This window comes from Alosa alosa, chromosome 16 (assembly GCF_017589495.1).
Source record: "Alosa alosa isolate M-15738 ecotype Scorff River chromosome 16, AALO_Geno_1.1, whole genome shotgun sequence".
NCBI classification, from domain to species: domain Eukaryota; kingdom Metazoa; phylum Chordata; class Actinopteri; order Clupeiformes; family Clupeidae; genus Alosa; species Alosa alosa.
In genome coordinates, this window is record NC_063204.1 from 17,862,979 (window position 1) to 17,879,777 (window position 16,799).

At 40.3% G+C, this 16,799-nt stretch overlaps 2 protein-coding genes and 1 pseudogene across 3 annotated transcripts; 1 reads left to right on the forward strand and 2 right to left on the reverse strand.

The window, feature by feature from the left end:
- Positions 1-1,896: 1,896 nt before the first annotated feature.
- LOC125309942 (E3 ubiquitin/ISG15 ligase TRIM25-like) lies at positions 1,897-6,151 on the forward strand. Its single transcript, XM_048267064.1, has 6 exons — positions 1,897-2,532; positions 2,852-2,947; positions 3,205-3,438; positions 3,524-3,686; positions 3,792-3,821; positions 4,908-6,151. Exons 1-6 carry the CDS (start codon positions 1,942-1,944, stop codon positions 5,453-5,455), a joined length of 1,662 nt encoding a protein of 553 aa, XP_048123021.1. The 5' UTR covers positions 1,897-1,941; the 3' UTR covers positions 5,456-6,151.
- A 1,843-nt stretch (positions 6,152-7,994) lies between these two features.
- On the reverse strand, positions 7,995-11,081 carry LOC125309941 (E3 ubiquitin/ISG15 ligase TRIM25-like). Of its 2 annotated transcripts, none has more exons than XM_048267062.1 (6): positions 10,487-11,081; positions 9,987-10,082; positions 9,644-9,877; positions 9,371-9,530; positions 9,242-9,292; positions 7,995-8,911 (listed from the first exon to the last, which is right to left on the reverse strand). In XM_048267062.1, exons 1-6 carry the CDS (start codon positions 11,075-11,077, stop codon positions 8,379-8,381), a joined length of 1,665 nt encoding a protein of 554 aa, XP_048123019.1. In that variant the 5' UTR covers positions 11,078-11,081; the 3' UTR covers positions 7,995-8,378. The 2 variants fall into 2 exon arrangements, with proteins under 2 accessions (XP_048123019.1, XP_048123020.1); XM_048267063.1 differs by having other exon boundaries at positions 8,774-8,911; positions 9,242-9,284.
- Positions 11,082-13,136: 2,055 nt separating this feature from the next.
- Positions 13,137-16,565, reverse strand: LOC125309940 (annotated as a pseudogene).
- Between the last annotated feature and the right edge of the window lie 234 nt (positions 16,566-16,799).

Here is a 16,799-nt window from a genome sequence, read left to right on the forward strand (position 1 = left end):
ATACAAAAATACAAAACACTGCAGTATTTTGATACAAAATATGAAGGCATTTCCATCATCCAAATCAAATACAAATTTCAAAATAATATTTTGTATTCATGTTTTAAATACATGTATCAGAAATACTGTCCATCCTTAAAGATGGTACGGATTAATGACATTGAGAATGACTGCCCATTGTTGAGAGCGAGAGCTCTGGATATGTGGAGGGCGCTGTAGCTTTCCAACTATACAGAGTATTACCTATTTGGTTGATCAGCCCATTTGGGTGATTGGCTGTGATTATAATTGCAAAAAAACATGATTATAGACTACCCGTGATAACAATAAATGATCTCAAGTGGCTTAATTTATTTCCTTTGTCTGTATATTTTGTAAGGATCCTAATTACCAGGCTGATGATAATCTTTTCAGTCATATATTGACTCTTGATCAACTACTAAGTGTGGGCCTATTGTGGGCCTACTGTCACATGTCCACAGGAGCAGTTAACTATAGGGACAGGAAATGTAATCAAATGTATACCTTGTCATGTCTTGATTGATTCACTCTCACTACAACAATGGTCTCAAGTCTCATCAAAGTACTCTCAAATCAGATGACCTCCAACCATGTGATCCCAAATCAGCTGACCTCCAATCATGTGATCCATATCAATGTAACCAACCACAAACTAGGTAGCCTACCGTATTTAAGTGAGGTTCACAGAGCATTCTAGGAGCCATTCTGTAGTCAGAATCTTCCGCACCACTAAGGTGTGTAGTCATCATCCTCTGAGCTGGTATGTTCATTCTCTGATTGCTTCATATGGTTTCCTAAATGTTCCTTTAATCTGTTTTCGTGACTTTCACATTATTCATTTAGATGTACCTTCTATAATGTATTGGATGAATAGCTTGTGTCTGACAAATAAATTGTTATGCTTTGACCAAGATAGTTTTCTAGAGTTTCTTTAGATATCCCTCAAGTTGAAGATGGGCCAGGAGGAACGGCTAGGATTAGTCTCCAGGGCCGTGGGGGCTAAATCAGTGAAAGTGTAGGCATGCTACCAGGAGAACTGGCCATCGTATTGTACTGTGGTGGGTCACTGATTTTATTAGTAGTCTGGAATTAGACAGCTAACCTTAGCACACCCTGAACCCTCTGTAGCTTTGGTAAGGTGTTCTGTCCAGATGAGCATAGTGGTCCAGGCCAGCACTATAGCCTCTGACCGACTTTCACACTAGGATCATTACTCAAGTGAAGGCCTCCTCAATTAATCGGCCGAGGAGGGCCTCGCACACTATTCTTAGGGGAAGATGCGTCTAATTAAATAGCTAGAAGGCATTCTTGTAACAGCATTGTGGGTAGGCCCACATCGGCCCACTATGGATAGTAATATTACGTTGACCGAAACTTCTCCATATCTAGCGGGGTCAGAATCATTAGGTTAACAGGGATTCTATAATCAATTATTATTTCCAACAGCGCGCGGACAGCTTCACGATTTCCTTCGACCACTCCCAGTTCCCTCATTGGTCCTGACGAGTGACGTCTTACAATTTATACCTACATTAATATTCACACTGCAGTCATTTAAGTCAGACAGCTAAGCAATTCATAACATATTGACAAGGATACCTGGTAAATAAAGTATATATTTCTACATATCTGCAATTTACATATGCCTTTCTATGTCATATTTTTATTATTTGTTCTTTCCCCCCATAATGCAACACTACACTTGATGCAGTGTTGTTCTCTTGTGCTCTCTACACTGCTGGCCCTCCCACTTCCTCTCACACACACACACACACACACACACTGACTCAGGAGGCCATCCCCTCTACTCGGTGCTCAGCCTTTTCCACAGAAGCGAAAGTCAGTTCTGCCTCCAACTTGACTGTGTCAGCAGGGGATAAGAACAGTGAGTGACCCAAGACGAACAGAAAGTGATGCAAAATGGCAGAGGCCAGTGTTGTATTGGGCCAAGACCAGTTTAGCTGTCCAATCTGTCTGGATCTACTGAAGGATCCAGTCACTCTTCCCTGTGGTCACAGTTTCTGTATGGACTGCATCACAGGCTGCTGGGATCAGGAAGAGCTGAAGGGAGTCCACAGCTGCCCACAGTGCAGACAGACCTTTACACCCAGACCAGTTCTGGGCAGGAACACAATGCTGGCTGAAGTGGTGGACAAACTGAAGATCATGGGATTCCAGGCTGCTCCTCCTGCTCAGTGTTATGCTGGACCTGGAAATGTGGAGTGTGATGTCTGTGTTGGGAGAAAACAAATGGCAGTCAAGTCCTGTCTGGTGTGTCTGTCCTCTTACTGTAAAACTCACCTCAGAGTTCATAATGATCTCAACCCAGGGAAGAGACACAAAGTGGTTGATGCTGCTGGTAAACTAGAAGATCTGATCTGCTATCGTCATAATAAACTGCTGGAGGTCTTCTGCTGCACTGATCAGACATGCATATGTGTGCTGTGTGTCATGGATGAACACAGAGGACATGATACAGTTTCAGCTGCGGCCGAGCGAGTTGAAAAACAGGTAAGAGAGTCCAGTAATCATTAAATAGTTAGTTTTTTTTGACTGCAATAAACAATGTATAGTGCATGATCTTGTGTCTGTGTATGAAACGCACCATATGTGCCTTGCCTTGTAATAAACCAAGTTGTGGCACCCAACCCTGGCGATGACTATATTACATAAACACATGTACCCCCTTTATGATCGGTTTGGGAGGGGGTTATATTAAGCTTTCATGCATTTTATATCATTGGCATCTAAGAAGACTGGAAGAGACTTACATTACTGGACCATTATAAGAGTATCTTTAGCAAATACATTAATGCTCACCTCCTCACAGAAACAGTTAGAGGAGAGCTGCAGAAAAACCCAGCAGACAATCCATCAGAGACATAAGCACCTGCAGCAGATGAAAGAGGACATTAAGTCTCTTAAGGTGAGTTCCAATCTGAAAGGAAGAGGGGCAATCTGGAGGTTTCAAGGTGCCCAGAACAGAATGTGTCCCCAGAAAGATGGGAGTCCACTCCAGGCATTTTGATATAGAGTTTTGATATTTAAGCTATTTTTATAAGAGTTCAGAATTTCTGACCTCTGGCTTTTCCAGCCTATAGGGCTGAACTCATTTGGAACCTTCATGCTAATTATGAAACAAAGTGGCAATATAATGAAATATCTACTTGTATCTCCAAACAGCACTGTGCTCAGGCAGCAGTGGAGGACAGTGAGAGGATCTTTACTGAAATGATCCGCTCCATTGAGAGAAGACGCTCTGAGGTGACACAGCAGATTAGAGATCAGGAGAAGGCTGAAGTGAGTAAAGCTGAAGAACTTGTGGAGAAACTGGAGAAGGAGATTGCTGAGCTGAAGAAGAGAGATGCTGAGTTGAAGCAGCTTTCACAAACAGAGGATCATACAAGCTTTCTCCGGGTAATCTTTCTGTTAAGATATGATGAAGAAATTACACAGAAATGGCATGTGTTATCCTCACTAACAGATTGAGTATCTTTTGCAGAGTCTTCAGTCTCTGTGTTCTTTGACTGACCCAGTGGATTCATCATCCAACCTCAGTGTGTGTTCAGATGTGTCATTTGAAGAAGTGAAGGAGAATGTGTCTCAGTTGAAAGACAAAGTGGAAGATTTACTGAAGTATGGAGCAGACCAGATTTATATGAGAGGTAATGAATACACAAAGAACATGTCGTTCAACTCTACCTTCATAGGTAAATGTTGTTTTATCTTAGTAATATCAGTCTGATAACTGATCTCTTCTGTCTCTACAGCAAAAGCCACCAGACAAGACTTCCTAACATGTAAGAATCATGTCAATATTGCAATACCCATAAATGAAAACATAACTTAATTTATTGATATTTCTTTAGAATTGTTATTTGTAATTGTATTACAACAGAAACATATTAAAACACATATAACACTGTATACATTTATAACACTGTGGTACAAACACATTTCACACATTTATTATGACCGCCGTGAAGTTTAGTTTAGTCAGATTTTTTTTTTTTTTTTTTTTTGCATGTCCAAATTTCCATCAAGGATTCCCGGGACACTGAAAGACCGGGGTACACGAAACTTGGTGGGCATGTAACCCCACATGGATAGCATGGAACCATCGTTTTTCGTTTTGATCTGTAGCCCCCCCGCTGTACTGGACCCCCCGAAAGGAGGGTAGGGCAGACACAGTTTTCTGTGAATATCTTGAGAACCGTAGGGCTCACATGTGCATAAACAGATAACATAATAAACAATAAACACACGCACACACATACATTCACAGTAATCATACGTATGACACATACTCACACAGTAGACATATGTACGCATGCATGCACATGCACAAACACACATACGCAGGCAAACACACAAGCACGCACACACACACACACACACACACACACACCCACACACATAAACATAAATGTGTACACGCACACATGCACACAATTCAAGAATTTCTCAGAATTATGAACAGGCAAGATGGGGGTGGGGTTGTATAAAATGAATTTTACATGTGAAGTCTATGAACTAATCATGTTTTGGTACTTGTTGTCTAGCAGATACCAGTGAAAATTGAGTGTGGATAATGCAATTTAGTGAGACAGTTAGCCTTTCAGCGTGATTTATTTTTGTGGAAAAAATGTGCTGGACTGGGCGGCGGTCATATTTTGTACCGCTCTGCGGTACATCTAGTTTACACTGCAGGAACATAAATTAGATTCAAGGAAGAACTTTTGTACCCATTTTTCAAAGTGCTATTACATTCATACATGCACACTTTACTTTTAGGTTCTAGAACTACACAGTAGTGAATTATTAATGAAAGGCAAATATTATTATTATTATCATCTCAATAACGGTTTTACATTTTCCCTCCTCAGACTTATGCCAACTCAATCTAAATCACAACACAGCAAAACCAAATCTTTATTTGTCTGATAGTAATAATGAAGTCACTTTTAAACTTAAGACACTGTCATATCCTGACAATCCAGAGAGATTTGACTATTGGCCACAGGTGCTGTGTAAGGAGGCTGTAACTGGAAGATGCTACTGGGAGGCGGAGTGGAGCCCGGGTGACATAGACACGGAATGGGGAGGTTTTGTAGCAGTGTCCTACAAAGAGATCTGCAGAAAGAGACGAGGCCAAGAGGTTCTGTTTGGGTTCAACAAGCACTCTTGGAGTTTAGACTGCTGGTCCACTAAATGCTCTTTCATACACAATGAAGAGGTGACGCAACTCGGTGTTATTCCCAGCAGAAGAATTGGAGTGTATGTGGATCACAAAGCTGGAATTCTGTCTTTTTACAGCATCTGCATCTGTGACAAAATGACCCTCCTGCACAAAGTCAAGACCACATTCACTCAGCCACTCTATCCTGGTTTTTGTTTACGTTATTTAAACACAAAAGTGAAGCTATGCCATTAGGTATGCCATTTTGTTTGGGTGTCACCTGTCTCAGTCAAATGCATATTTAGTGCCAAAATTGAAAAATGTGCTTATTTAGGAAGCCCGGGGCATTTTTGAGACAAAGTTGGCAACCAGTCTTACTTTGTCAATTTGGGTGTGCTGAATTAAAATCTGCAATACAAGCTCTATCTGAGCTCTGGTGACCTATAGAGGTCATTGAACTGTGGGGCTGTAAGCGTCCTAGCTGAACACAGTTCCTCAGCTTCATAAGCAATGAAATGTACTAAAATGATTAATTAAGTTAACAAATGGCCTTGTTTGGTAAATATTGGGGTGCTGAATTGACTTTTTCATTTGCAAAACCACATATGACCTCTGATAACCTCAAGGTTATCAGAGGTCAGTGGTGTCATTGATAATGAAATGTTGTCCCATTCCAGTTCCAGGTTCCAGTTCACCTAATTAGTTGTGAAATGTTCTTCCTTTTGTTGTCTTTATCATTACACCACTTTTCCAGCCTGTTGCCCCCATCCTAACTTTTTTAAGACATGTTGCTGGCATCAAATTCAAAATGTGCTTATATTTTCAATGAAATAGTCAAATGTATCTCCTTCAACAATTGATATGTTCTCAATCAAATATAGGGTTAACATGATTTGTAAATTATATCATTCTTTTTTATTCACATTTCACAGAACATCCCAACTTTTTCAGAATTCGGGTTGTATTATTTTTTATCTATTTTTATTTTTCCTTGTTCCTCTACAATTTTATGTAGGTTCTCATTAGTTTTTATTTTAGTATTGTTTTTACTACAATTATTATTGGCTTTGTTACTGAAAATGCAGATTACCCTCAATGAACCTCCGAGACTAAATAATGGTTGAGTGAAGGAAACATGTATTTGTTGTCAAAGAAAGCAGGGCTCTACACATAACAACGTCATAATATTTAATATGGCTATTCCAGATTTGTATTGCTGTATGCATTTAATTTTTTTTCTCATTTACACCTTTGAAAGAGATGTGCTGTGTGTTTTGGTGCTGGGTGGCACTGCTGCAGACCTCTCTGTTTTCTCTATTTAGACAACGCTTTTGTTTACACCGTGCTAGATTCTAGTTTGTTTACACCGTGCTGGGTTCTAGTTTGTTTACACCATGCTGGGTTCTAGTTTGTTTTACACCATGCTGGGTTCTAGTTTGTTTACACCGTGCTAGATTCTAGTTTGTTTTACACCATGCTGGGTTCTAGTTTGTTTTACACCGTGCTGGGTTCTAGGGTTCTAGTTTGAGCTGGATGATTTTTTTGAAGATGATGAGACACTGTCACACAATAAAATTTTCATTATGAACACAGTGTCAATTTCTTATCACTGATTTTCATGATGTAGGCCAGAGTGAGTGAGTGAGTGAGTGTGTTGGCCTGGATGTAGTTTGTGTATGGGGAACGGGCAGTGGTTTAGACTAGTTAGCTAGGTATAGTGGATATACTGTGATCAACCCCAAATGTTAATAACCCTTGCTTATTTTAAGTGGGTATACTGAGATGGTGATGCTTTTGAAGTGGGTATACTGCGTAGTCCTGTGTATCACATAGACTACTGAAATGTAGAGGTGCACACACATCTATACTGATTCTACAGGTGCTGGATACTAGAAATACTGAGCAAAACAAAAGAAAAGATATCCGCAGACTGTTTCTAAAGCTCCCAGTTTAATGGTGGGTGATACACAACGTTTCGACCACTCAGGTCTTTGTCAGGTGACACTTGATCGAAGACCTGAGTGGTCGAAACGTTGTGTATCACCCACCATTAAACTGGGAGCTTTAGAAACAGTTTGCGATATCTTTTCTTTTGTTTTATCACATACAGTAGACTACAACACTTGGTGGGGAAGAATTACAAATGAAGTCTTGCTTTACATCTTCAAACTTGCAATATAAGTGTTGATAAGTTGCTTTGAGAAAGCTGACTGGCCTTCTTGTTGAGGTTATTTGCCATTTAATCTAAAAGACGTTTACACTACATAAAGATTTGAGATAAAGCTCTCTGTTTATTCTCAGTTCACTAAAGCATCTGGCTTCACCATGCCAGCTGGCTTTACTGACGTGGATTACAGTAATGATACGCAACACCAATAGAGGGCGCTGCAGCTACTGGAGCTGTGTGAAATTCCTTTGAGAGTCCACAGTAGTGCAAATGGTGATGACAATGAGCCTCAGTGGAGACTGCAACCCATGACAGAGACCAACATCAGGTAGTGCATGGCTATTTTGTAGATATGGGCCAATTCATTATATACAGTTAAAGACAATGATCTGTATAAATTGGCTTGTTTGTTTGTATTCTCAGCTATACTCTGAGTGCAAGAATAAATCAATCTAAGTTTAGACAGGTGAATGAATGCACTCTTATCTGTTTTCATCTGAGTCAGGTAAATGTGTAATCCCTGTCTGAGCACTGATAAAGTCCCTTCATATATCAAGTCAGTTGTAGATGCATTTATAGACATTGTTTACATTTATTGATATATTTATGAATTAGTTCACCAGTACATACATATTAACAGTGATATATATTATCAGTATATTAGGGTATATCATTTGCCTATGGGTATTCTTCTACTAAACACCTGATTATCCTGGAACCTTGCTCTGCTAGCTCAGTTTCCAGTACAGTTGTGATAGCATGTATGCACACAGTGAGAAATATCAATAGTATACATTGTAAAAGGACAATAAACATTAAATAACAATTGCCCATTTTTCTACAAGTACGTTTCTGACACTTTTTTATGCCCAACACAATTACCACATCTGGATCACCAAGATCTGGAAAGGCTAACTAGAAATGAAACATCTTCCAAGACACATCTATCTCTGTTCTTAACAATCTGTCACTGTCAGTCTGAATAAAAGTGACAATAAATGTTCATGGCGTTCAGAAGGACAGCTTTACCTGTGATCCAACTGGTACCCAAAAGCCAGGATAGAGGGGTTGGGTGAATTTGGTCTGGACTTTATGTAGGAGAATCATTGTATCAGACACACAATAGAATGATAGAATTCCTGCTTTGTGATCCACAAACACTCCTATTCTGGAGCAGCTGATGACTGGAGGGAGTTCAGTCTCAGTTTTATCATGGAGGAAAGAACACTTGTTAGGAGAGTGGTGCAAACTCCAGGACTGGTTGTTATGGCCAAACCTGCTTTCATTGCCACCTCCTTTCCTGTGTATGCCTTTGTAAGATACTGCAGTGTAACCTCCCCACAAGCCACTTTCACTCCACTCTGCCTCCCAGTAGCATCGCCCAGTTAAGCCCTTTCTACAGAGCACCTGCTGCCAGCAGTCAAATCTCTCTGGGTTGTCAGGGTACAACTGGACTGTGCCGCAGTAGAAGACCTCCGTTGTTTGTCTACCCAGACAAAGGTTTCTGTGCACAGTGTTGAGGTCTAGTTGCAGATGGGATGAATCTAAAGACAGACATTGACAGACATTGAATACAGTGGATTTCAGACTTCAATAGCATTGTATTTTATTTTCAGCATGTTATCTGTTGTATATGTTTTAAATCAATTTAACAGTATATTACCTTATGGAAATGTATGTATGTATGTATAATACTTGTTAGTTGATGCTGTGCAGAACAGTTTACTAACTATCTATCTAGTGTGTGTGTGTGTGTGTGTGTGTGTGTGTGTGTGTGTGTGTGTGTGTGTGTGTGTGTGTGTAAGTGAGTGTTTTGTGTGTGTGTGTATGTTGGCCTGGATGTGATTTCAGTAGGGGGGAGAGGGAAGACTTACAAGTTAAGAAATGTTCTCTTGTCTTGGATTCTGTGGTAGGAACCTGAAAGTCTATATCCATGAAGATCATAGCATTAATTTTAGGAATTGCTTACTAATAACTGTTTACTAAAAGAAAATGACTCATACCTTTTCCAGACATTTGCCCAACTCCCAGTGAGCAGAAGTGTTCTATTTGTTCTTTGAGAAAATAAATATTTTTCATCACCACCTCAAAGCACAGATCTTCATTTACATGGACTATATCTCCAATCATGGATTCAGAAGGTGGAGAAAGAGATGGAAAGCCCTGTAAACACAAGTGGAGAAATAACAAGTTTATTTCCTTCCTTATTACATCCCACATTATCATTGTGTTTGGATGAGTCAGCAAGGCAGAAAGAGAGAAACAGAAAGTTCTACCAGTAGAAAAAGGATATGGTCCTCAGTATGTGAAAGCTGCTCCAAGTCCGTCTCACTCTTCTTCAGCTCAGCAATCTCTTGCTCCAGTTTCCCCATGAGTTCTTCAACTCGACTTGCCTCAGCCCTCTCCTGATCTCTGATCAGCTCTATCACCTCAAAGTGTCTTCTCTCAACAGAGCGGATCATTTCAGTGAAGATCCTCTCACTCTCCACCACTACTGCCTGAGCAGAGATCTGTTAAGAGACACAAATGACAGTTTGAATATCATCCTGGAGAGCTTATTCTTCACACTCAGTGTCAGTGTGTCTCCTCACTCTGCCTTAACTTGAGGTCAGCACTTACCTTCAGATTTTTCACATCCTGTCGAAGCTCCTTGAGTTCTTTCACTTTCTCTTGTATTTGCCACTGGACTTTCAACATCAATTCCTGTAACTGTCTCTGTGGTAGGTAAATTGTTCATTTGCACTTTAGTCAAGAGCATAACAATGTTATACTTAAAGCAACAGTATTCAGGTTTACTTATTGTGGGGTGTATTATAGATAACTAATTATGGTGTATAGACATGTATGGACCGGATTTAGCAAAAATCCTAAAATCTCTAAAACAGCTGATTATGGTCAAATATTACCATCGGCTGTCTGTATCCTGATAAGGACAGGGTATGACCCCTGCTCTGAAATGTTTATGAAAGACTGTGTCCTATGAGAGACAGTTTGAGCAAAGTGGCAATGCTGCAGAGCAGAGCTCTGACCCTAAGCAATGTCTTCCCTGAGCACAAACTCTTGATCTGATACATATGAGCAATAATTAATGACACTATAGGGCAAGATCACATCCTTACCTGTTTCACTGTCCTCTGTGTAGTGGCTGCAACTGTATCATGTTGTTTGTGTTCATCCATAGCACACAGCACACATATACATTTTTGGTCAGTACGACAATAGACCTCCAATAATTTATCATGTTGAGAGCAGATCAGATCCTGTAGGTTTCCAGTGGCATCAATTACTTTGTGTTTCTTCCCTGGGTTGAGATCATTATGAACTCTGAGGTGAGTTTCACAGTAAGAGGACAGACAGACCAGACAGGACTTGACAGACTTTCGTTTTCGCCCAGTGCAAACATCACACTCCACATCTCCAGGTCCAGCATAACAGTGAGCAGGAGGAGCAGCCTGGAGTCCCATGATCCTCAGTTTGTCCACCACTTCAGCCAGCATTGTGTTTCTTCCTAGAATAGGCCTCGAAGTGAAGGTCTGTCGGCACTGTGGGCAGCTGTAGACTCTCTTCTGATCTTCCTGATTCAAGCAGCCTGTAGTGCAGTCCATACAGAAACTGTGTCCACAGGGAAGAGTGACAGGATCCTTCAGCAGATCCAGGCATATCGGACAGTTGAAGTGCTCCTGAGTCCATAAGTCTATTACTGCAGCCATTTTACCATATTCTCTGACCCCTCTCAAGTACAGAACTAAACTATTCACTTTCAGTTTACTGTAATGAGAGGGGATCTGGGGAATGGGAGTGGCTTGCTCTATATGAGATTGCAGGAGAGGGACAAAACTGCACCAACCAGTTTCATAGACAGGAACAAGAAATCAAGGTCAGTCTCTAAAAAAATACTCCTTTTAAAATGACCACATTAAACCAAAGTGAAACCAAAGATGTTTATTTTACTATACATTCTGTATGTCTTTGTTCTGTTTTGCTATGTTGTGTTTGAAATGTAGAGGATTCTGTCCCCGTTAACAATGTAGGAAAAAAGATCACAAATGACGAATGAAAAACCAAGATGTGAAAGGCTCATAGTGAATAAAACAATAAAGGCAGAATAAGGGAGAGCGGACTGCCTGTTGTTTGAACACTTGTGGCCAAAAAAAAGACAACAAAAGTACTGTTCATCAAAATATCTTTTCATTTGCTGGTTGCTATTGATGTTTACTCTTATGCTTACTCTTACAGTTGTTGGTCATTTCCACATCCTTGCATATTTGATTCAGTCATTTTTCTATAGGAAAGTATAAGTGTCCACTGTTACTTAAATTATGAAATCAGTCAATAAAACATGCACAATGATTTTGGAAGGGCTATACTGACGAGAGTCTGTAACACCTTTCGTTGTCTACAAATTATTTAAAAAATGCCCCCAGCTGCCTGGCTGCTCTAGCTGTTAGCTACAGCAACTCAAGCTAAGTAGCACTGATTGTTTCCCTTTTTTTCCCTACCGAGGGTACTTGTGACCTTGAGAGATCTATGTGAACAATTGGAAATTCACCTTTAAAGGTGCCATGTGTAAGAATTGAGGTAAAAATATCCAAAAAATGAGCTACACGCATCAAATGAATGAGAAGAAATATGGGCGATGATGTCATTAAAAAAATGCCAAGGTATAGTGCTGCAGAGATATCAACCAGAATTAGCATGCTAAATTACTAGCCACAGCCCGACAGGTGTCATAATACCAGTTTCGGCCATGGGAGGCAGTATGCGGGCAACATAACCTGCAAACTGCAATACACGTTTCTCGGTTGTTATTCCAGGGTAGACCAACTCACTTTCTGGAGGTATACTGCCCCCATCTTTTATGGAATGTGGAGTATGAATTGATTTTTTGGCAGATATTACACATGGCACCTTTAAAGGTGAATCCTTGATCACGAGCACAAGCACCGCTTATGGATAGAGATCATTATAGCCTAAATGAGATCAAAATTCCAAAAGAAACAACATATTTGAAATAACACACACACACACACACACACACACACACACACACACACACACACACACTAGATAGATAGTTAGTAAACTAAGTATTATACATACATACATACATTTCCATAAGGTAATATACTGTTAAATTGATTTAAAACATATACAACAGATAACATGCTGAAAATAAAATACAATGCTATTGAAGTCTGAAATCCACTGTATTCAATGTCTGTCAATGTCTGTCTTTAGATTCATCCCATCTGCAACTAGACCTCAACACTGTGCACAGAAACCTTTGTCTGGGTAGACAAACAACGGAGGTCTTCTACTGCGGCGCAGTCCAGTTGTACCCTGACAACCCAGAGAGATTTGACTGCTGGTAGCAGGTGCTCTGTAGAAAGGGCTTAACTGGGCGATGCTACTGGGAGGCAGAGTGGAGTGAAAGTGGCTTGTGGGGAGGTTACACTGCAGTATCTTACAAAGGCATACACAGGAAAGGAGGTGGCAATGAAAGCAGGTTTGGCCATAACAACCAGTCCTGGAGTTTGCACCACTCTCCTAACAAGTGTTCTTTCCTCCATGATAAAACTGAGACTGAACTCCCTCCAGTCATCAGCTGCTCCAGAATAGGAGTGTTTGTGGATCACAAAGCAGGAATTCTATCATTCTATTGTGTGTCTGATACAATGATTCTCCTACATAAAGTCCAGACCAAACTCATTATAACCAGGGATCAGGCCATCTCCTTAACACCTACATCTTTAAACACACAAACCCGGATGAAAGTGAGGCGTTTTTTATTAGTTGATTTCTCTCACAAAAAATAAATCGCTCTTTTCACTACAGCTTGTTACATTAGGGTTTGGACAAAAAATAGCAAAATAAAATAAAAGCTGTGTTATAAAGTTGACTGGTATTTAACAGATGCTATAGTGACATGGACTTGCAATGGGCGAGAATTGAACCCAGGTCAAGCAATTGTCAGACAGTAACATTACCGCTGCTCCTCCACACCCGTTATAATATGCCAAGCCAAACAACACATATTTATTGATTCTGATATGTATACAACAAAGTCCGGTTATAATGAAGTGCACTATCTTCAGTATGTACAAATGACAAATTATTAATGCATTGGACAGCATTGTAAACATGAATCAGATCTATGAACATGAACTAATCTCCAAAAAATACCCATACACAGAACTGCGTTGCCAAGGAATTCTGGAAGAACTTATCCTTAAAAATAGTATGTTGTTGTTATGTCTATAGCCTTGTTTTATCTGACAAGAAATACGTGTATGTTTAAACCAAATCAACATGCATTTGATTGAGACTGGTGGATTTTTTTTAAGGCAAGGCAGAGTCAGAAATGAAACTGCATAGTGCTAGAAATATTTGGGTGCATCAGGTAGATGGAAAAGGTTCATCATGTTGGGTGATGACACCCACACAAAATGGCATACCTAATGGCATAGCTTTACTTTTGTGTTATAATGTTTGAAAGAAAAACCAGGATAGAGTGGCTGAGTGAATGTGGCCTGGACTTTGTGCAGGAGGGTCATTTTGTCACTGTGGATGCTATAAAAAGACAGAACTCCAGCTTTGTGATCCACATACACTCCAATTCTACTGCTGCGTTTAACACTGAGTTTAGTCTCCTCTCCATTGTGTATGAAAGAGCATGCAGTGGAAGAGCAGTTTAAACTCCAAGAGTGTTTATTGTACCCAAACTGGGCCTGTTGGTCTTCTCTCTTCCTGCAGATCTCGGATACTGCTACAGAACCTCCCCAATGTTCTGAGCTCCACTCCACCTCCCAGTAGCATCTTCCAGTCACAGCCTCCTTACACAGCACCTGTGGCCATAGGTCAAATCGCTCTGGATTGTCAGGATATGACTGTGTATAGTCTACAAATACCTTCCTTATTACCATCAGACAAATGAACATTTGGGTTTGCTGTGTTGGGATCTAGATTGAGTTGACAAAAGTCTGAGGAGGAAAAAGGTAACAGTTATTGAGATAATAATCCTTAAATTTGTCTTTCATTAATAAAGCACTACTGTGTAGCTCTAGAACCTAAAAATAAAGTGTGCACTGAATGTAATAGCACTTTGAAAAATGGGTACAAAAGTTATACCTTGAATATAATTTATGTTCGTACTGTTTGAGTAATGTGTTACTTCTTTTTAATTAATAGTATAGTAATGTGTTACTAAATTTTTGTTATCAACATTTTGTAATGTGTTATTTCTTGTTAATCAACATATAGTGCACTAATATGTTGTTAATCGACGTAATGTGTTTTGTTTATATTGAATTACTTCCTGTTAATGTGTAAACAGCTCTGCCTTAGTGTCTTAGCAGTAACTTGCATTATTCTTACATTTTAAGAAGTCTTGTCTGGTCAAGAGCTCATGGGGAGAGGATATTTGTATCACTTTTGCTGTACAGAAGAGATCATTTATCAGACTGGTTTTACTCAGATAAAACAAAATGTACCTATGAAAGTGGAGTAGTACAAAATGTTCTTTGTGCATTACCTCTCATTGAAATCTGTTCTACACAATGCTTAAATAAATCTTCTACTTTATCTTTCAACTGAGACATTTCCCTTCACTTCTTCAAATGACATATCTGAACAGAAACTGAGGTTGGATGATGAATCATCTGGGTCAGTCAAGGAACACAGAGACTGAAAACTCTGCAAAAAGAACACAAGCTGTTATTGAGGAAAACAGATGACATTTCTTTATCATATCTTTGCAGAAAGATTACCCGGAGAAAGCTTGTATGATCCTCTGTTTGTGAAAGCTGTTCCAGCTCAGCATCTCTCTTCTTCAACTCAGCAATGTCTTTATCCAGTTTCTCCATGAGTTCTTCAGCTTTACTCACTTCAGCCTTCTCCTGATCTCTAATCAGCTGTGTCACCTCAGAGCGTCTTCTTTCAATGGAGCGGATCATTTCAAGATCCTCTCACTGTCCTCCACTGCTGCCTGAGCACAGTGCTGTTTGGAGATATAAGAGGACATTTAAATTATTTTGCCACTCTGTTTCATAACTGGCATAAATGTTACATTATATGCTGAAAAAGCTAAAGGCCTGGGTAGAAATGGGGCAATGTTAGAATAATAGCCTAAATATCAAAACTCTACATAGCATGCCTGCTAGACTCCCATCTTTCTGGGCCCACATTCTGTTCTGGGCACCTTGAAACATCCAGACTGCCCCTCTACCTCTCAGATTGGAACTCACCTTAAGAGACTTCATGGCCTCTTTCATCTGCTGCAGGTGCTTATGTCTCTGATGGATTGTCTGCTGGGTTTTTCTGCAGCTCTCCTCCAACTGTTTCTGTGAAGAGGTAAAATCCATTTGCTATCTCACCACATATTGAGAGATATTTTAGCACATATTGTGCAGGTAAGTACAAACACACCCTCTTCAAACTTAAGCCAGGGGGTAAAGTTCACTATCTGGTTTGCAAAGCATGGCACATATCATTTTAAAGTGCATTTCATACAGGCAATTCAATGGACTACACATTGTTTATTGTAGTCTTACCTGTTTTTCAATTCGCTCAGCCGCAGCTGAAACTGTTTTATGTCCATTATGTTCATCCATGACACACAGCACACATATGCATGTCTGATCAGTGCGGCAGAAGACCTCCAGTAGTTTATCATGACGAGAACAGATCAGATCTTCTAGTTTACCAGCAGCATCAACCACTTTGTGTTTCTTCCCTGGGTTGAGATCATTATGAACTCTGAGGTGAGTTTCACAGTAAGAGGACAGACACACCAGACAGGACTTGACAGACTTTTGTTTTCGCCCAGTGCAAACATCACACTCCACATCTCCAGGTCCAGCATAACAGTGAACAGGAGGAGCAGCCTGGAGTCCCATGATCTTCAGTTTGTCCACCACTTCAGCCAGCATTGTGTTCCTGCCCAGAACTGGTCTGGGTCTAAAGGTCTGTCTGCACTGTGGGCAGCTGTGGACTCCCTTCAGCTCTTCCTGATCCCAGCAGCCTGTAATGCAGTCCATACAGAAACTGTGACCACAGGGAATAGCAACAGGATTTTTCAGTAAATCCAGACAGATTGGACAGCTGAACGCATCCTGACTCCATATAACACTGGCCTCTGCCATTTTGGGTCACTTTCTTTTCTGTCTTGAGTCACTCACTGTTCTTATCCCCTGATGACACAATTGGAGGCACAACTGACTTTCGTTTCTGTGGGAAAAGGCTGGGCACTGAGCAGAGGGAGTGGCCTCCTCAGTCAGTGTGTGTGTGTGAGGAAGTGGGAGGGGCAGCAGTGCAGAGCGCACAAGAGAACAACACTGCATCAGGTGGAGTGTTGCATTATGGGGGGAAAGAACAAATAAGAAATATATGACATAGAAAGGCAGATTATGTAGATATGTACAAACCTGAGATACC